The sequence below is a fragment of the Nicotiana tomentosiformis genome, chromosome 6 (genome assembly GCF_000390325.3).
Source record: "Nicotiana tomentosiformis chromosome 6, ASM39032v3, whole genome shotgun sequence".
NCBI lineage: Eukaryota > Viridiplantae > Streptophyta > Magnoliopsida > Solanales > Solanaceae > Nicotiana > Nicotiana tomentosiformis.
Genome location: NC_090817.1, coordinates 92,339,679 through 92,360,106, shown reverse-complemented (window position 1 = coordinate 92,360,106; position 20,428 = coordinate 92,339,679). Strand labels below are relative to the sequence as shown.

The window sequence follows — 20,428 nt, the reverse complement described above, 5'->3', positions numbered from 1 at the left end:
TTCTTGAGTTGAATTTCATCGTAATGGCTCATTTTCCAATACTCCTATAAGTAAGCATATTTCATCAGTTTTCGGGAATACCTTCAAACATTTATGAACTAAAATAAAAGTTAAAAGGTGAAAATAAGTAGTCAAAATCTCCACTTATTAGTGACACACAAAAATTGTGACCAAACAATAGGGGAATACATCTGTCGTTTCGATGAGTTACTGTCCTTAGTCTGGATGGTCGTTCTGATATATGGTTGGTGTCGTTCCCTGTTAGGTCGTGGGATCGGGTGATCTCTTCTGGCATTGTCTCTTCGATCCTTTCTTAACTCCGCTTGTACTGAGGTTAGCCGGTGGGTTGGCCCGTTGAGGTTGTCCTTATCTGCACGGACTTGGCACAATAAGCATTGTGGATTTCGTCCCAAGTTGTTGGGGATACTTCATCAACCGACTTAACGGTTTCCTCGTTGCTCTTGAACCATCCCTGCTCAACCCGTTCTGAAAGGATGCGACCGCCATCTCTTCGGACACGTTTGGTAAAGTCATCCTTACTCGGTTGAACCGGGTGGGGACGTCCCTCAATCCCTCTCCCAGAAATCATTTGATGGTAAATATGTCATTCACTCTTGCCTCGGCCTTTTTGGCTCCAGCGTGGGCCGTTACAAACTTGTCGGGCATTTCTTCAAAGGTTTCAATGGAGCGTGCCGGTAGCTGCGAATACCAGGTTAATGCTCCTCCAGTGAGGGTTTTGCCGAACCTTTTCAGCAAAATAGAAGACACTTGTTCCTTGGCAAGGTCGTTGCCTTTTACTCTGGTGATGTAATGAGTCAAATGATCTTCGGGGTCGGTTGTGCCGTCATATATCCTAGGTAGGGCGGCATTTGAAAGGTTTTTGGTATAGCATGTGGGGCTACATCATCACTGTATGGTTGTTCGACGAACCGGTTGTCATCCTTCTTTGGCAACATCTTGGGGGCGCCCGATATTTTATCGACCATTTCCTAGTGTTCTTTCATTTGATCTCGGAGTGCCTTGTTCCCATTCTCCATTCCCTCCACCCTTTTCGAAATGGCTGCGAGGGCCATAATAATCTTTGGCCTTGAATATCACAGCTGGCATCCCGTTGTGAGTCATTTGTCTAGCAATGACGTTTTCTTTGTCTGGCCGGGTAGGGTTCAATGTTGAAGATGGAGGAGCAGTGACCGTTGTGGCACAAGAGTGTTTTCCTGGAATTGCCTCGTTATTAAGATTCGTGACTGATGATGGGATGTTTCTTCCGTATTTACTCCCCAGAAGAGGGCCTTCCGGCGGCTCCATCAATTGGAGCGTGAGAGATACACGCTTCTGTGGAAAGAGACGTTACTAGCCGTTGGAGAGAGAAAAAAAATAGAGTTATCGGGACCCCTTGCAAATATTCAAGATTTTGTATAATATTCCATCATAATGTGACATAGTCATAAAAAGAGAGTTATCGTTACTAGCCATCATAATGTGACCTAGTTGACATATCTCCGCAAACATATACAGCTGTATAATATTCCAAATCATAACACAAACGAATTCTATTTCGTATCTTCAAGATTTTGTTTCTTGTTTGAAGTTCGAAGAGTTATCGCGACCACTTGCAAAAGGCAACATAAAGTTTCCAAACTTGAAACGAAACCCAAAACTAAAGGTCGAAAAATAAGCTAGAATTTTAATTTTAAAGTTGACAAAGAAAAATTATTAGGATAATGTAACAAGAAGATCTTTGGCCAATTTTTTAGTTGCAAAATTTCAACATTTTAAATGAAGAGCGTGCAGCCACATTGGCTAAGATCTTGTTTGTTTATTATTAAAATTAAGAAATTACTTTCTCTAACTTCAACTCCAAACTTACAATCAAACTACTCAGAACAAATCTTGAATTTTCCTAGAAAGATATAAGTTTTGTTTGTACTACCAAAAAAATAAAAGAGTTATGTTTGTTTCGATGAATGCTAGCTGTATGTGATCAACACCACTACATGATTCACGTCGCCATGTAAAAGAGTACACCAACTTCCTCAAACAGCACTTCAGAGAATGATAATACATAGGGTGTGTTTGGTGTGAAGGAAAATGTTTTCCTGGAAAATGAGTAGTTTTATTACTTATTTTTTCATGTTTAATTGGTGAGTAAAAAACTTTTTTCCGGAAATATTTCTAGTGTTTGTTTAGAGGGTAGAAAATATTTTTTAGAAAAATATTCTTTTATGTTACTTTTCTTACCCCCCCCCCCCCCTTCCTCCAAATCCTCATGTTTCATGTGCTCCCCCTCTCCCCTCCCTCCCCCAAACTCTAAATACTCAACGTTTTCGGGACTCTATTTTCTTCAAGAATTTAATTATTCTTTTAAAAATTCACACAAATTTTGGGACTAATGTGCTGCTTTACTTTTTCACTCAAAAACAACGTTAAAATTTGTGCTACATAACTAAAAAGAAAATACTCATTTTTTGGTTGAAAAAGAAAGTATTTTTTTACAACATGAAAAAAGTATTCATTTTATTAAAATGAAAGAAAATATTTTTTCTACAACATGAAAAGAAAATACTCATTTTGTTGAAATGAAAAACAATACTCTTTCTACATTATTTTGTTGAAACGAAAGAAAATACTTTTTCAACATCATAAAAGAAAGTATTTTTTTGTTGAAATGAAAGAAAATACTTTTTTATATCATGAAAAGAAAATACTCATTTTGTTGAAATGAAAGAAAATACGTTTTCTACATCATTAAAAAAAGGTATTTTTTTGTTGAAATGAAAGACGATACTTTTTACTACATTATTTTGTTGAAATGAAAGAAGATAGTTTTTACTACATCATTTTGTTGAAATGAAAGAAAATATTTTTTCGGCATCATGAAAAGAAAGTACTTCTTTGTTGAAATGAAAAAAGATACTTTTCACTATATTATTTTGTTGAAATGAAAGAAAATATTATTTCTACATCATGAAAAGGAAGTATATTTTTTTTGTTGAAATGAAAGAAGATATTTTTTACTACATCATTTTGTTGAAACGAAAGAAAATACTTTTTCAACATCATGAAAATAAAGTACTTTTTGTTGAAATGAAAGAAGATACTTTTATTGCATTATTTTGTTGGAATGAAAGAAAATACTTTTTCTACATCATGAAAAGAAAGTATTTTTTTGTTGAAATGAAACAAAATACTTTTTTTATATCATGAAAAAAAAAATATTCATTTTGTTGAAATAAAAAAAGAAAGTACTCTATTTACAACATAAAAAAAAGTATTCTTAATAATAATATTTCTATTTAGGGTGGGCATAGGGCAAGGTTTGGGGGAGGGTGGGTGTGGTGGGGGTGGATGGGGTAGGGGTGGGATAGGTGTGGGGGGGTTGGTGGGGATGGAGAATAGGGTGGGGAAGGTTGAAGAAGAATTTTGGAAAATATTTTCCCTTCTCTTGATAGAGAAATCATTTTCCTCCAATTGAAGGAAAATGAGTTCACTAGAAAATTATTTTTCCAAAACACTTAAGTCAACCAAACATGAAAAAATTAAAAATATTTTCCATCATACCAAACACAACCTTAATGTTATATATTATTATTGTTATTATTATTATTATTATTATTTATATGTAAATAAAACTTCTAAGTCAAATAACTTTAAACTAATCGCATTCCAAGGGAAAAAGGAAAAAGCAATAATACTTAAGCTTATCATTGCAGATATTTTATTACCATTATTATTATTAGTATTATTTTATTACTTATTTTGGTCCTTAATTTAAGCATCTTAAATAGGAAAATAATTACTACTTTTAAGTTGCCTTGTTTAGTTTTATTGACAACAACAACAATAACAACAACAACAACAACAATAACATACTCAGTATTATCTCACACCAGTTGGGTTTGGTGAGGGTACTATGTACGCAGACCTTACCCCTATCTTGTGAGGATGGAAAGGTTGTTTCCAATAGACAATCTGTCTATCAATCCACTTGTCAAGTATAGAGAGGCCTTGCCAAGTATAAGAGAGCCTCGCATAAGTATGATATAAGAAACAAAATAAATTTTCTTTGCCTATTATCTATGCAAAGGATATATGGCAAACATCACAAGCGATTGTCAAATGAAGTCGCTCAACGTGACATATTGATATATAATATTACTAAAGGAGTAATACATTACCATCCTTGTGGGGAAAACATAAATCAAGATACGCACATCACTCAATCATTGAAAGCATATACATAAAAACTTTCATCACCGAGGGGTCTACTGGAAACTGGACATGAACTGAAAAAGGAAAAGAAAATAACTTCCACAACAAGTAGGATTGTGATCGGCTGATGGTGATGTGAAGTTGCGAAAAACTAGGAGTGTATATATTTGCACGCTAACTGTTTCAAATCACAGCTGGGGGTGTAACCATACGCAGATTACCTGTTGAACTCAACTTCCTCATAGCTTCTGACTGAGAAAATGAGTTGATGTGGCATGAGTAACATGACATCCAATTCAAAGATTAGAGATATCGGACAGCTGTGGGTCGAAAAATAACTCCACAAGAGTATGAGTTGCAAGAATCTCCATAAAGCTCGGTTATCACGCCCAACTGTAGTCCTAAAAAGGATAAGCGGTCGCTGCAAATATAATCCGGTCTAAAAGTCCGGAGTCGAATCCCACAGAGAACTAAGGCTTAGCTATAATTGTTCAATATTGCTAAGAAACACAAGTCCAAACAATTTCCTAATTATAAAGATTATAATGTTTATTCTTATCTAATTAACTAACAAATACTAGAAAGCAGTACAATTATCAATTAACAAGGATAAGGATTGAAGACAAGACTAAGGAGGTCTAGAGTTATGATTTCCCCAATTGTCGGAATATTTCCCGCTGTGTCTTCTATAATTTCGCCTAAGTATTCTCTACCGATCGTGAGTACTTTGGTTGTCGTAATTCTCTCTCGAGCAATTACCGCAATTTACTAGATGTATTCTCTCGAACTACACTAGCTGGCACTTACTTCATTGCTCACTACGATCGCACCAAGGTTTCGTTATCTCTAATCCCGCCTTTAAACCCTCCGTATTGATCTCTTACAAACGTTAGGAGTGATGTTGTTCAACAACTACCTAAATATATACTCTCTCTCAAGCAGTACACACTAAATAGGCACAGTCAATTGATGGCCATTCAATCAACAGCAAAAAACACATAGTTGAGCAAGTAGAGAAATCCAACGGCTCAATTATATTAAAACATAACACGAATTCATCCTCCAAAAGGTTTCATCAAAACCCTAGATAACAAATTAGCTATTCATAATAGTATGCATAACTACAATACTAGAATTCATAACCAATAATGGAAATAGGAAGAAGGAAGTGAGAAACTTGTAGAAGAATTCTCCGCCTTGCTCCTAGTGTGTTCTTGCATCCTTAGGTCGAATCCCCAGTCTCCTTAGGTCTAAATTATGTCAAAAGTATGTCAAAGGTCCTCAAAATACCGTTTTTCCATGTATATATACCAAGTAGGGTCGGGCCCAAATAATTATACCTTCTCCTACGCCAAAAAGTATACTTTTCTAGGTCAGGACGTCCGCGGCCGCGGATTCGACCGCATTTGTCACCCTGTTCTGTTGGGAATTTGGAAAAGTATAAAACATGAAAGTTGTAGCTCTTTGAAATATATTTCAAACCATATATTGTGGAGTCCAAATAGAATTCTGAACGAAAAGTTATGTGCATCTTACTAGACAGTGCGCAATATGCCTACTCGATTCTTCGTTCGTTCTTAACTATCATCCGTTGATCCCCGAACGCGATCCCAGCTTAATTCCTTGGGCTTTTACTCAGATTTCAAAGTTCCAAATTACTTGAATTCATTCCATAACATCTACTTAGCTAGAAATCACTCCTACAAGTCATAAAACACACCATTAGTGCAAAACACTAGCGACTAAAGCTCAAACTCAATTAAAATGCAGTAAATTAGAGTGTAATAAGCGACTAAAATACGTAATTATAGCTTATCATCACTTGGATCTGAAGATGGTGAAATCGAATTGAAGTTGGCACAAACACCGTTGTTATACCTTTAAATTTTAAGCAAGTACATACTGAGTTGAATTTGAAACCACTAGGTACGACAAATTAAACACATTAAGAAATAGTCAGTCGCGCAATTTTCTTGAAACAATAGAACTACAACTGTTTAGCAGTTACATTGGAGCTCACAAAAGATCTTTTAGTAGCGATTGCTGATTGATAGTCGCAAATAGGTTTCAGCAAACTTAATTTAGTAAATATTTGTGGCAACTTAATCACAGTCGCCACTGAAACTTCTCGTGACAACTATTAGGGTCATCATGAATATAATTATCCAGGGATCCACGAAACCTACAATGGTCGCCAAAACCTCTTTTATTGTAGTGATAGTTGATGCATATGTGGTAAAGTTATCGCCTTGAGTCAGTAAACTCACCCTTAATTTGTATATGTTTGAGATTCTAAAGCTCAAGTTGAGCTAGCAATGCAACTAGGTGAGACCCATCCGTCAGTTGTTATATATTGACCTCAATAGTTGCTTAACTATAATAGACGTTTAGATCATACAATGTTTTGAGACGATCCCAGGTGTTAATGTTTAGTTATATCTATATGCCATGCTTTAGTTTTGTTGAATGTTTAATATGATTATAGATAGGTTTTTGTTATGAATGAATATTAACTGTTGGGATATTGAGTTGTTGAATGTTTAATTGGAAGAAGTCATTGATGTAGTAGGCTCATCAACATCAAAGAAGGCAACTAGCTCGATCGAGAGAGGGTATTTAGTTAGTACTATGAGAACTATCCTTTGGTGGTAAATGTGCTTCATTAGATCTGAAACTGAACGTACGCGTTGTAATTGGAAAACAAGCTCAAAAGTGAATTAAATATCCACATTAAAAAATAAAAGATCCTTGCAATTTAATTTCATTAAATGATCTTAACAATCTTCTTGCTATATTCTTGATTACATTCAACCACATTGTGGCGTTGTACGATATGTGTCTTGTTCACGAAGCAGAAGGGACCTCAAGATAGCTTCACCGATTGGACCAACATGCCACAACGCATGTCCACCATCACTAACTTCATGATAATGAATCCAAGGTAGCCTTTTGGAAACATATCTTTGTAAGCGACAAGGTACTATGTTGTCCTCATAACCTTGCCAAATATGAACTGAGCTTTCTTTTTCATCAGGAAATGGATTACCAAGTTCTAGTGGATCAAAGTCCCACTTTCCATAAGCCAAGGTGAAGTCTTGGAGAAGAGACTCAAAATCACTTTGCTTCGGATAAAGTTTCTGCAAATTAATTAAGACAATTAATTTTCAAGATAATCATTTCGCGAAAACTCATGTTTGATTTGAGAGAGGTGGATGATGAGCTTTACCGGGTCAAAAACTTCCGATCTATTTGCATTCTTTGCAACTTCCCTGTCCTTTTTGCTTAACAATGCAGAATTGCCCGAGAAAACATTGTTCGATTTTTGTGTAAAAAATGAGTAGAGTAACCCAGGAGCATAGCGTGCGAGCCAAATTACTAATCGCCAAAGCTTGTGATTATGATCGTTCTTGATCAAATCATGAGGAAGGGAGTTCCATTTGTAGTTGATTATTGGAACAACAAAAGCCACGCCTATTGTCCTTTGGTACTCATGACCAGGAAGCGTATCTTTAAAGAGTTTGGTGTTGTCATTCTACCGTGGGTCGCCTCATGGTGGTAATTTATCTCAACTTTGAAATCCCGAGGACATGTCTCTTTGTACTTCTTAAACTGTAATAGACCACACATGCACTTCAAAAAATCTATTCATTGTGTTACTATAGGTCATAATACATGCAATAAACTACTAGTTTTCTTCTTATCGTATTCATCATTTAGAGGACATTCTTTGATAGGATCCACAAAGTACTCGCTGCAACTATCATGAGTTTCATCTTAAGAGTATGTACAATTCTTATCTCGCCCCCGTACATAACTTATTAGCCTCGTTATTTTGAATAAAATTTGGTCTCAACTCAAGGACGAGATCCTGATATGTATTCCTTCGGCCTAATCTCTTCACATTAACAGTAGCATATGCCATGACTGACCTTCTGGGTATATAAGTTAAATCTAGACATAGCTTAGGGATATATTCTTTCATCGTGTTACTACTAACCTTACTAGCACCAACTCCTTATGAGTCTTATGACAACTCTGACCTTATTGAAGACATCATCACCTCATCTATTTAGTACAAAGTCTTTGACATATTTATGATAGTTCAAATTTGTTACAGTCTTGAATCAAGTCATCTCGGTATTACCTCACTCTCCTTTTTTTGGTACTCTTTTCTTGGTCAGTTCCCGGCTTAACCTTTTTTTCTCCTTTAAAGATAGTTAACATCGTAAACCACCTCGCTTGTAGATGATGATGTCTTGATAACATTTCTTCTTAAAGTCTCTAATTGCATTGGTATATCAATCATTCGATTAATCGATGAAACTGGAAGTCTGATTCTCGCTTGAAGCTTTAATGCACGATCTAGAGTAAGGAAGAATGCGAAACTTTTCTTAAATGTATATAGTCCCTTGTTTATAGAAGTGAGGCCCTTACAATGATAAACGAGACTCTATTGACTCGACTTCATATACCCCTAGGACTCTCTAAACCTGCTTCACTGATACCAAGTTTGTCACGACCCAATTTCTAACCAAGTCGTAACCGGCATTCAATGCCTTAACTTGACCGAACGAACCATCTAGACGTTTCTATTATGTTATAATTCTATTATGCAATACATCTCAACACAATTCAATATAATTTAAAGAAAATTCTTTTCTAAATCTTTAATCGAAATAATAATCATAAAAGAAATTCATTCTGTTATCTGAAATACATTGAAAAACAAATGTAATGCAAAGTAGACACCCATGACTCTATTTTGACCCTTTCTATGAAGCCTCTTAGAAATACTGAATAGTAAGACAAAATTCTGAAATCAATGAACTCCACGAACTAAAATGGAGCTACCAAATTTGTTGGTAATGAGAGGAGAATATCCTAGCTCGTAGCCTACTTACCTGCAAAATATGTGCCTACAATGACATAGGTCAATGTAGGATTCCGTGAAGAGAACGTCACTACACCACAGCAGTACTCAGTATGTAAAGCAATCCTCCCACTAAAGCTGGAACGAGACTCTAAAAGAAGTATGTATGCATGATATAAGAAAATTCTAAAAGCTTCTGATGAAGAGTTGAAACAAACAACTCATATATCTGGTATAAAGTTCTTCTTCATGTCATTCATGAGAATTTTCTTTTTTTTATTTTCACTTGTTTTCTGAAGAAAAAAATTCAAATAGATAAATATATAAACTTTCTCGAAACAATCCTTGTAAATTTTCTAAAGCATTTTCTTTTCTTTTCTTTTCTTTTCTGGGGAATTCCATTGATTTTGACATTCTTTCTGATTCTGATTATGAAAAGGTCACCATATGATCGGTATGGTGGACGATCCCAGCCCGATCTCCTGGACCCCATTCCTGTGGTGCCTTACAGTTTAAGGTTCTAGCATGCTCGCGTTCTTGTGCCTTACCAGGGTACTTCTATCATAGTGTCCGAACCAACTGTACACTAATCTCATACTCTGGTATGAGTAGTTTCGGATAACATAAACCTCTAGAGGTTATGAACCCTTCTCAGAGATCTAAGAAAACTCCCATACTATTCTTTTGAGTGATTCTTGTATCACAAAATTTAAAATAATGATATATCTCCACAGTTCTCATCAAAACAGTACATAAAATCATGTAAAAGAAATTTCAATAGTTTATAGATTAAAAATATATATATAAGTCATGGATGCATGAGGCATGATTTACAGAACAACATACTATTCTTGAGTTATTAACCATGATAATCATCTAAGATCTTTTCTATAATTCTAATGGATAATGTGAGTCCACTCGTTCCATTCAGAGCCCACATTAACATCTTATACAGTCCAACAAATACTTAGTCATGATCTTTGTAAGAAGACAACTTTAGTAAAACTGTTGTCTCTACTCAACTTGATTCCTTACTTTTGAATACCTTCGTTTGCTCCAATCCAATGGGTTCAACTTACCAAACAAATCTATAGATAGTTAATATAAAAATCAATACTAGAAGTTCAAAGATTTCTAGAATATAGAAACCTTAGGTTTGATTCTTCTCTCCTTCCAGGGTTCATCGTTAATCTAAGTTTTTGTAGTAGTTTCTAGGAACAAATACCAACCATAAACCTTTCTAGCAATTGTGGTTGAAGGCAGTTACGAAACTTACCTTGAATTGTGAAACCCTAGGTTAGAAAGACCTTGTTCTTGAGTTCTTGTTGAGAATTTAGTGATTTTGAGATGGAATATTGTTAGAATTGATGTTTGGAAGTAGTATTCTAACGTTAATCGCATTGAAAACTCACCTTAGGTAGTATTAGAATCCTTGGATGACTTGAGGATGAGAGAGGAGGTTTAATCTTTAAAGAATTAGGCTATTTTCTCTCTTCGTGTCCCTTTTATTTCAATCTCACGTGTTCGACATCACGGTCTGCGCCCAGCGCTACCCAAAACGCCCAAATAAAATTATTTATGGTTTTGGCGTTCTTATTGGCGCCTGGTGCAATCATGGGCGCCCAAAAATGTGGCATATTTTTCTGACATGATAGTATTGAGTAAAACGCCAATAACGTTTTATTGGAACATCAAAATGATGAACGGTTTAATGGGTTAGAAACTAAACTTCAAGGTCATTCTTTTGATATATAGCTCAAATCTCAATTCAAAATATATTTATATATATGGTCATATGCGGCTAAGGTCATGTTCATCCCTTAAACATCTCCAATGTGTTCCAATTTACGCCTCCTCTTATAACCATCCATTCAACTTCTAAACAGAAGATTTATGTAGTTTGTACCTTAATAACTTTTCAAACATCTAGTGTCTAACTTAGAGCTTGGTAAAAAATATAGTAATACACAGCGAAAAATCTTCAGGGCTTTACCTAAATGTGCATCATTAGATCTGAAACTGAACGTACACGTTATAATTGGAAAACAAGCTCAAAAGTGAAATACCCACATTAAAAATTAAAAGATCCTTGCCATTTAATTTCATTAAATGATATTAGGCCTAATAATATTCTTGATTACAATCAAGCACTCTGTGGTGTTGTGTCTTGTTCACGAAGTAGAAGGGACCTCAAGATAGCTTCACCGATTGGACCAACATGCCACAACGCATGTCCACCATCACTAACTTCATGATAATGAATCCAAGGTAGCCTTTTGGAAACATATCTTTGTAAGCGACAAGGTACTATGTTGTCCTCATAACCTTGCCAAATATGAACTGAGCTTTCTTTTTCATCAGGAAATGGATTACCAAGTTCTAGTGGATCAAAGTCCCACTTTCCATAAGCCAAGGTGAAGTCTTGGAGAAGAGACTCAAAATCACTTTGCTTCGGATAAAGTTTCTGCAAATTAATTAAGACAATTAATTTTCAAGATAATCATTTCGCGAAAACTCATGTTTGATTTGAGAGAGGTGGATGATGAGCTTTACCGGGTCAAAAACTTCCGATCTATTTGCATTCTTTGCAACTTCCCTGTCCTTTTTGCTTAACAATGCAGAATTGCCCGAGAAAACATTGTTCGATTTTTGTGTAAAAAATGAGTAGAGTAACCCAGGAGCATAGCGTGCGAGCCAAATTACTAATCGCCAAAGCTTGTTATTATGATCGTTCTTGATCAAATCATGAGGAAGGGAGTTCCATTTGTAGTTGATTATTGGAACAACAAAAGCCACGCCTGATAGCCTGTGTGGTATGCGTCTGAGGCAATTCCAGGCAGGATAGCTTCCAGCAGAAACTGAAATTAGATAGAATTTTGATCCTATTTGTAGTTGATCAGCTACTTCTTCTATATCACAAGCTTCACTTTCTAATGACCGTTTAGGATTTATATCACTTTCCCCATATCCAGCTCTATCAAACTGTAGCATATATATCCTCATCTCCTCTAGGATTTCCTAAAGAATATAGTTAGTAGATCAATCTAATGAAAACATTATTTAGGAGCTAAAAGCGGAGAGACAAATAAACTATTATTGGATGTCCCTCTCTGAATGTGAAATATCAAAACAACCATGTTAACAATTAAAGAGAAAAAATGAGCATCAAACATACTTTTAATTCTTAGGAGACTAGGACGATAATTCTTCAAGATTATGAAAGTAAAATGTTGTATTACTAGTAAAGTTGAAAAGGGTGTTAGCTAGTCATACTTGGGTTGCAAGAAAATCCTTATCTTTGGAGCTGTTAATCCCATGGACAAGGATGATTCTGTGAAGGGATTTGTCCATTGGGACTCCTCTTTCTCTGTATGCCAGCCATCTTCCATCCTTTAGTCTGATTCTTGGTGAAGAAACAACTCTCTGCATTTCCCTGCTATTCGATGGTGATCTTTGAGAATCAGAAAACCCCACGAAACTTAACACCGAAACTGCAATTTTCTTTAAAAGCATCTCCAGAAGGGATATGAAAACTAATAGAAGCAAGCCAACAAGTTTCCTTAAATCCATTTCTTGGAAAGAAAAAGAAATGAAAGACAGAGGAAAACAATGGTGGGATTGATTTGGGCAGTCTATTCTCGCTCTGAAAATAAGTTGCTATTTTATAAGTAGTATTATCAGTGTTTCTGATACAAAATTGCGATATCTATATTTATCCAAGGGTGTGAGTGGGATGGTTGATATTCTTTCTCTCTAACTAGATGTCTGGAGTTCGAGTCCTAGAAATAAAAAATCTTTCAACAAGAAATGCTTTACACTTTTTAACGGGCCTATCCGGGGAGAATCCAAATTAATTGGCTCAGTGAGTTTTTAAAAAAATGAAAAATCGTTTTGTATAATGCCACAACTCATCAGCCAGAGTCTCCATTTTGTCTGCTTACATGTGAGAGTGGTGTTCATCAGCCTTTTATCTGCAATATCTCTAGCTGTATTCTTTCAATAACTTCATCAAGTCGCCGTGGAATACAATACCCTACGTCTCTGCACGTTTTAGAAAGAAGACGAGAGTCTCTCTGTTTTACCCCAAAATAAGTGATTTTGGTTCCTACAGGGAAAACTGATTTTTCACGCTCAGTGTCACTTCCAGATAGAACAGTAATTTTTTATTTGTTTGTCACACATCCCTGCATGTATCTCATAAAAATTACTGCTAGTATAAACTAACATGTTAAAACAGATTTAATACAACACTAATATTATAAAGGTAACGTACCATAGTAGTGGGAGAAGATAGAGATTTTTAATAATAAGAAGTCTTAAGAATTTTTCAATCAGTCTAGCCATACGCTAGCTGTCATCCTCCTTTTTTTATTGCACTAAAATAATCTCCTACATTAGTGATCAGAAGGCAACTAAAATGTCATATAGGCATTTCCTGTTACATTTAGTCCCTTGCAGTCTTGTTCAAATACTTTGATTACAAACAGAAAGGGGACGCGGGAGTCATAATAAAGAAACATTTAATTCTACTCTTCCTACTTTCCTTTCTTCAATATCTGTTAATCATCCTACTCTTCTTTCTTTGATACCCACAAGTAGCAAGTCTCTATCTCTAGTACATATGTCCTGGTAATATTTAGATGACAAACACAAGTACTGGAATAATGGAAAGCTTGTTCATCATTGTGGTCACATTCTGTATCTCTTTCTTCCTCATACTTCTCTTTAATCTTTTCTTCCAGAAAACAAAGAAACTCCCACCAGGTCCCTTTATCTTCCCAGTGATTGGGATGTTACCATTGCTAAGAAAAACCAGTCGCGATCTCGAACTCATGCTTCGAGATCTCAAACGCAAATATGGTCCTATCATCGCCATAAAAATAGGCTACTCATCTCCATCCATAGTCATCAGCAGCCACTTGTTAGCCTACCAGGCTTTAGTTCAGCAAGGTGCCATTTGCTCCGATCGGCCAATTGCTTCAACAACCAGTAAAATTTTCAACTCTAACCAGCGGACAATAGCATCCAGCTCTTATGGTCCCACGTGGCGGCTCCTTCGTCGAAACCTCATCTCAGAAATGCTCCATCCCTCTCGCATCATCAAGTCCCACTCCAAGAACCGAGCTTGGGTACTAGGCATACTCATTCAAAAGCTCCTTCTTGCTCATGAATCAGCCGCAGCTGATTCTGCCACGGAAGCGATCATGTTACTTGATCATTTTAAGTATGCCATCTTCTGTCTCCTTGTCCTCATTTGCTTCGGGAATAAGCTCGATGAGTTTCAAATAGAGCAAATTAAAGACGCACAACATCGAGCACTTAAAAATTTTCACCGTTTCAGAATACTAGATTACTTTCCTGAATTTTTAGGAAAAACAATATTTAGAAAACGCTGGAAAGAGCTCATTGAACTACGAAAAGAGTTGGACGGGGTCTTCATCCCTCTGATCCAAGATCGGGTGAAATACAAATTAGAAGCAGTGGGAGCGCCTAAACCTGGAGTTGATCATCATCACAAAGAAGAGGAGGAGCTGGAAGCCGATATTGCTTATGTTGATACGCTGGTGAATTTGGAATTGCCAGAAGAAAAGAGGAAGCTCAATTACCAAGAGATGGCCAGCCTCTGCGGCGAGTTCCTTGCTGCCGCCAGCGATACAACATACACCGCCTTGCAGTGGATTATGGCATGCTTGGTAAAGTACCCTTCCATTCAGGAAAAATTGTATAAAGAAATATGCCAAGTTGTGGAATCAACACCATTATTACAATCAATTAAGAACAATAAGGTGATAGAGGAGGCAGTGAAGGAGGAGGATTTACAGAAAATGCCATACTTGAAAGCAGTGATTTTGGAAGGTCTTAGGCGACATCCACCAACTCACTTTGTTCTGCCACATAGGGTAACAGAGGATATGGAGTTGAACGGCTATGTTATACCCAAGAACGCTACCATCAATTTTATGGTGGGGGAAATGGGCTTGGACCCAAATGTGTGGGATGATCCAATGGAATTCAAGCCAGAGAGATTCTTGGTGGATGGAGATGGAACTCTTCAAGAGTTTGATATAACAGGAAGTCGAGAGATCAAGATGATGCCATTTGGTGCAGGGAGGAGAATATGCCCAGGCTATGGATCTGCTATGCTCCATTTACAGTACTTTGTGGCTAATTTGATTTGGCAATTTGAATGGAAGCCTGTGGAGGGAGATGAAGTTGATCTAACAGAAGGGTCAGATTTTACCGTTACAATGAAGAATCCATTGCGAGCTCGCATCAGTCCCAGGTGTTGTACGGGGAGCTTATAGAAACCACAAGTACCATTCAGTTTAATTTCATAATTCGGTAACCAAATGAAAGGGTGTTTTGGCTAATGATGTTTCTATACAGCACCATTTTGTTTCATACTATTATGAAGATGTCTTTTTGGTGTTTCAACATCTGTATGTCTTTGGATTGAACGACGAATTAAATAACTGCCCGTAACTTATGGTTATAATAACCAAATGCTAGTATTAGCTATGTACAAAATAACTAGAGATGTATGTATAATTTCAAAGTATGGGGAGTGTAAAAAAAGAATTAAAACAAGGGATGTGGTTTTATGTAAATATACTTCAACACCACCAAACAACACAAGTTCTTTATTTTTCACTCTTCTGCCTTCTTCTCAATAAAAACCGAGGACAAAGCACAAGAGGTAGAGTCTTAAAAGCAGCGGAAATGGGTTATAACAAAATGCAAGTTAAGATTTGATTCTGGAATGATGCGATGTACATATCAACAAAGTCAAATCTTTTTGGATATGAATATCCCATAAACCAGCATTTTCCAACCTAAACACGCACGTAACTTGAAATTCTTTCATACTTATGCTAATGACAATCTTCATACACTAGACCCGTGCTTATTGCATATTGCCTTGAGGACCCAATTCATTGTCCAGGAAATTTCTCTCTTAGGCATTTTATCAAACAGCTATTCATGCACTGTGGGAATCTTCACAAAGTTATAACCAAAAAAAAAATTGCGCTCGAGATTTCAAGAGCTTAATCAAGCAAAGAGGATCAATCAAAACTGGTATTGTAACAACAGAACAATGCAAATGAATCGTCAAACGAGTTCACGCATTTTTAAACTAAAATAAAAATAGTAAATAAAACTTAAGTTTTGTCAAAAATAGGAATTACCGAACAGGAGTGTAGTCATTAAAGCCACAAAATAGAAATTACCGAATTCATTACTCATTACAAATGACAAGAGTGGGTTGCTTTAGTGGTAAGCATCCTCCACTTTCAATCAAGAGGTTGTGAGTTCGAGTTACCCTAACAGCAAGTGGGAGTTTTTGGAGAGAGTGAACCGAGAGTCTATCGAAAACTTCCTTTAGGGGAAGACTTAACCCAACAAAAACGGGAGGAAGAAAATAGAAATAAAAAAGAAATGACAGGAGGCTTTTTTCTGAGAGCGTAATTTTTTTATTTTATCTTTTTTCCTATAAACGAAATAAGATCGTCGCAAAAGAGCTTTTTCTTGGCGACTTCTTATGGTTCGTCGATAAATGTTTACTTTCCAAGTCGAATATGAGAGTCGCCACTATCAATTTATGTGGCGACTAAATGTGTCCCAGAAAACCATATTTCTTGTATTGAATTCTTGTTTACATGAAACTTTTGAAAGAGCGAAGGCTTCACTGTGAAGCCTTGGTACAACAACAGCAGTTAAATGAGAGGAAAGGCACCTCCGCTCTATTAAAAAAACTAGTTAAGTTACAAGCGCGGTCATACATGTATCATTATAAATTTAGTTGATATAGAAAATATAAAAGTTTATATAAGAATTTATGATTAAAATATAATATAAGACATATGCAAAATGTAAATTAAATGTACAAAAAAATACATATAAAAAAACAAAAAAGGAATAAATCATCTGATATATTTAACTTAGATATGTTTGAGCAAAAAATAAAAGAAGCGAAGAAAGCCATGAGGTACTTAGTGTTGAGTACTCCATGAGCAAATAAAATAGTGGAACTCCATTTTTGGTTTAGTTTCTTGAGAATTCACATGAGAGCCAAAGTTATTTGCCTTTCTGTAGAAGCCGAAGCCTTGTTATAACTGTAAGCATCGGTAAGCACTTAAACCTTCTTGTAACAGTAAGCATTTATTCCATATAAATTGGCAAAAATATTACTAAGCATTTGTCTTAGAAACATATTTGTCTTATAAACCAAAGGGAAAAGTTGCATATGTTAGGAACGCATCCATTAGAATTCAAAAGCGGCAGTAAAATTTATTTTTCCTTATATATCATGCAGCTACAATCAAGGGAAAAGACGCAAGTTTGTTATTTTTTTATTTTATTTTTATTGTATTTTTTTTACGTAAGGTAAAGGCAAAAATTGCAAAACAATGGAGAAAAGAGACAATATAATTGATGGTCATTGGGAATGACTAAATTATTGCATTTTAAAAGAATTCTTTATCGGTTTAGTTCTATTAGTTGAATAAATTATAGGACATTTATTGTCACAACCAAAAAATCGCTAAAGGTCGTGATGGCGCCTAACACCGCCGCCAGGCAATCCAACGGTGATCTATCAACTTACTTACCTATTTTAGTAATTGAAATCAAAAAAATTTCTTAATGAAATAGTATGAAATAGATTTTCAAAGTAATTGATAATAGTTACACAACTACATCAACGAACAACCCGTAGGAACTCCCAAAACCCGTTGTCACAAGTACATGAGCATTCTTCTAAGGAGTACAATAATAATATAACAGTTGTCATCTCACATGAAGTCTCCTCAACAGGTGGGCCTATAAATCATGTACTGAGAAATCCTCCTTCCGAGCCATTCACTGCCGCGATCCATACATAAGCACTCTACCATTACACCAACACGGTGCGATAACAACTCATGAACAACTAGCAATCCGTGCATAGCCTTTAAACCATAGGAAGTATAGATACTGATCTGAAAGGATAGAACACCCTTCCGCAAAGTGACGATAATAACTCGTCCGAACACGTAGAGAAAACATCCGGCACTACGTCTGCAGTATCAATGCCACTACTCGACGTCCAATTGATAGCAAGTGATTCGTTTCGCATAAGATTGAGTATGAAGGAAATAAAGGCACAAGCCTCAATGGAATCAAACCGCACGATGAGGAAATCAAGAAGGTAAGTGCTCCTAATAGCCCTATAGCCTCTCGAAGATAAGTACAGATGTCTTCGTACCGATCCTCAAGACTCTACTAGACTTGCTCATAACTCGTGAGACCTAAGTGAACCTAATGCTATGATCCCAAGCTATCACAACCCAAAATTTGCTAAAGGTCGTGATGGCGCCTAACACCGCCGTCAGTCAAGCCAACGGTGATCTATCAACTTACTTACCTATTTTAGTAATTAAAATCAAAACTTTTCCGTAATGAAATCGTATGAAATAGATTTTAAAAGTAAGTGATAATATTTACACAACTACATCAATGACCCGTAGGAACCCCCAAAATCCGGTGTCATAAGTACATGAGCATTTTTCTAAGGAGTACAATAATAATATAACAGTTGTCCTAAATGTAATAAGACAAAAAATAATTAGTACAATGGAGACTCAGTGGACCACGATGCGTAGCCTGGAATGCAACTCACATGAAGTCTCCTCAACAGGTGCACCTACACGCCATGGTGACCATCGAATGAACCTGTCAGATCCTGCACATTTAGTGTAGAAGTGCAGCATGAGTACGTAAATCAACGCGTACCCAGTAAGTGTCTAGCCTAAACCCGGAGAAGTAGTGACGAGGGGTCGACATCGACACTTACTAAAGGTCCAATAAAATAATATAATAAAACATAAGAAGATATGAAGAATACAACAATGATGGGGTAAATCTATAAGTTACATCATCTTCCAATTACTTCTTTTAAAGCATGAATGTCTAAACCATGTATTCTACCTTAACAACTCAGAAAAATGTCAAGTGTCATTATCAAATAAATAAGGAATACCATATAAAACGTTGGGCATTAGTGGAAGGTTTATCTCGTGAACATTCGGACTACTAACGATATAACGCACTATTTTGCGGAGGTCGTTCGGCCGATCCAGAATAATGTGTACACTGCCGAGGAATGTGCGACATGATTCATAGATGCATCTATATACTACCAAGGCATTCGGCCCGCTCCATAAGAAAAGTAAGGAAGTCACCAAATTACGGGACACGTTTTTACAATACAGCACATAAGTATATGAATATAACTCTTACCGTTTCTCAAATAACTCGCCCACAACTCAAAGTGTTAAGGCTTGACGTACATATATTTACTTCTAAATCAATTTCAATTATAACTTCAATAAATTAAGCCAGCAGAATGGGTTCAAATAATTCAAATATTACATGATGAGATCCTAAGTCTACCCGGACATAACATGATGTAGCTACGTACGGACTCTTGTCACCTCGTGCGTACGTAACACCCACAACTAGTTGCACATAATAATAAATATCACCTAGGGGGTAGTTTCCCTCTCACAAAGTTAGACAGGAGACTTACCTCGCTCCGAAGTTTCATAACCGGCTCCAAAGCGTCTCTAACACCTCAAATCTAAGAGGTGTAAGTTACATAATCTTCCAATTACTTCTTTTAAAGCATGAATTTCTAAACCATGTATTCTACCTTAATAACTCAGAAAAATGTCAAGTGTCATTATCAAATAAATAAGGAATACCATATAAAACGCCGGGCATTAGTGGAAGGTTTATCTCGTGAACATTCGGACTACTAACGATATAACGCACGATTTCGCCGAGGTCGTTCGGCCGATCCAGAATAATGTGTACACTTCAAGTCAAACTTAAGAATTTCTTAAACTTTTAAAAGACCAACCTCCCATAATAAGCGTCGAAATGCACCCGGGTTCGATCATCATACGAACCTATTGGAACTTTCGAATCCCGTTTCCAAGGTCGTTTACTTAATAGTCAACTCTTAGCCAATTCTTCCTACTTAAAGCTTCAGAAATCAGAATTTTCTTTCCAAATAAACTCCGAACTTCCCAAGATTTGATTCCTACTACACGTGCAAGTCATAATACCTGAGGTGAATCTACTTTAGGCTTCAAACCGCCGAACAACGCGCTAGAGCTCAAAACGACATGTCGGGTCGTTACATTCTCCCCCACTTAAACATATGTTCATCCTCAAATGTGCTAAGGACTTCTCGTGAGTTGTCCAAAATCACTTTTTAACACCTCGTGCACCTACCCGTTCCACCACATTCCAGTTGAACACATTAGCTCGAGCCAGACTGAAAATCCTCCATATAACCTTAGCTAA

General features: G+C 36.3%; 2 protein-coding genes across 2 annotated transcripts; one reads left to right on the top strand and one right to left on the bottom strand.

Moving 5' to 3' along the window:
- Positions 1 to 11,099: 11,099 nt before the first annotated feature.
- LOC138893373 (uncharacterized) lies at positions 11,100 to 13,228 on the bottom strand. The gene is made up of 3 exons (XM_070177588.1): positions 12,353 to 13,228; positions 11,633 to 12,097; positions 11,100 to 11,543 (listed from the first exon to the last, which is right to left on the bottom strand). Exons 1-3 carry the CDS (start codon positions 12,647 to 12,649, stop codon positions 11,223 to 11,225), a joined length of 1,083 nt encoding a protein of 360 aa, XP_070033689.1. The 5' UTR covers positions 12,650 to 13,228; the 3' UTR covers positions 11,100 to 11,222.
- A 441-nt stretch (positions 13,229 to 13,669) lies between these two features.
- On the top strand, positions 13,670 to 15,514 carry LOC138893372 (cytochrome P450 89A2-like). The gene has a single exon (XM_070177587.1). It carries the CDS (start codon positions 13,720 to 13,722, stop codon positions 15,382 to 15,384), a length of 1,665 nt encoding a protein of 554 aa, XP_070033688.1. The 5' UTR covers positions 13,670 to 13,719; the 3' UTR covers positions 15,385 to 15,514.
- The last annotated feature ends 4,914 nt before the right edge of the window (positions 15,515 to 20,428 follow it).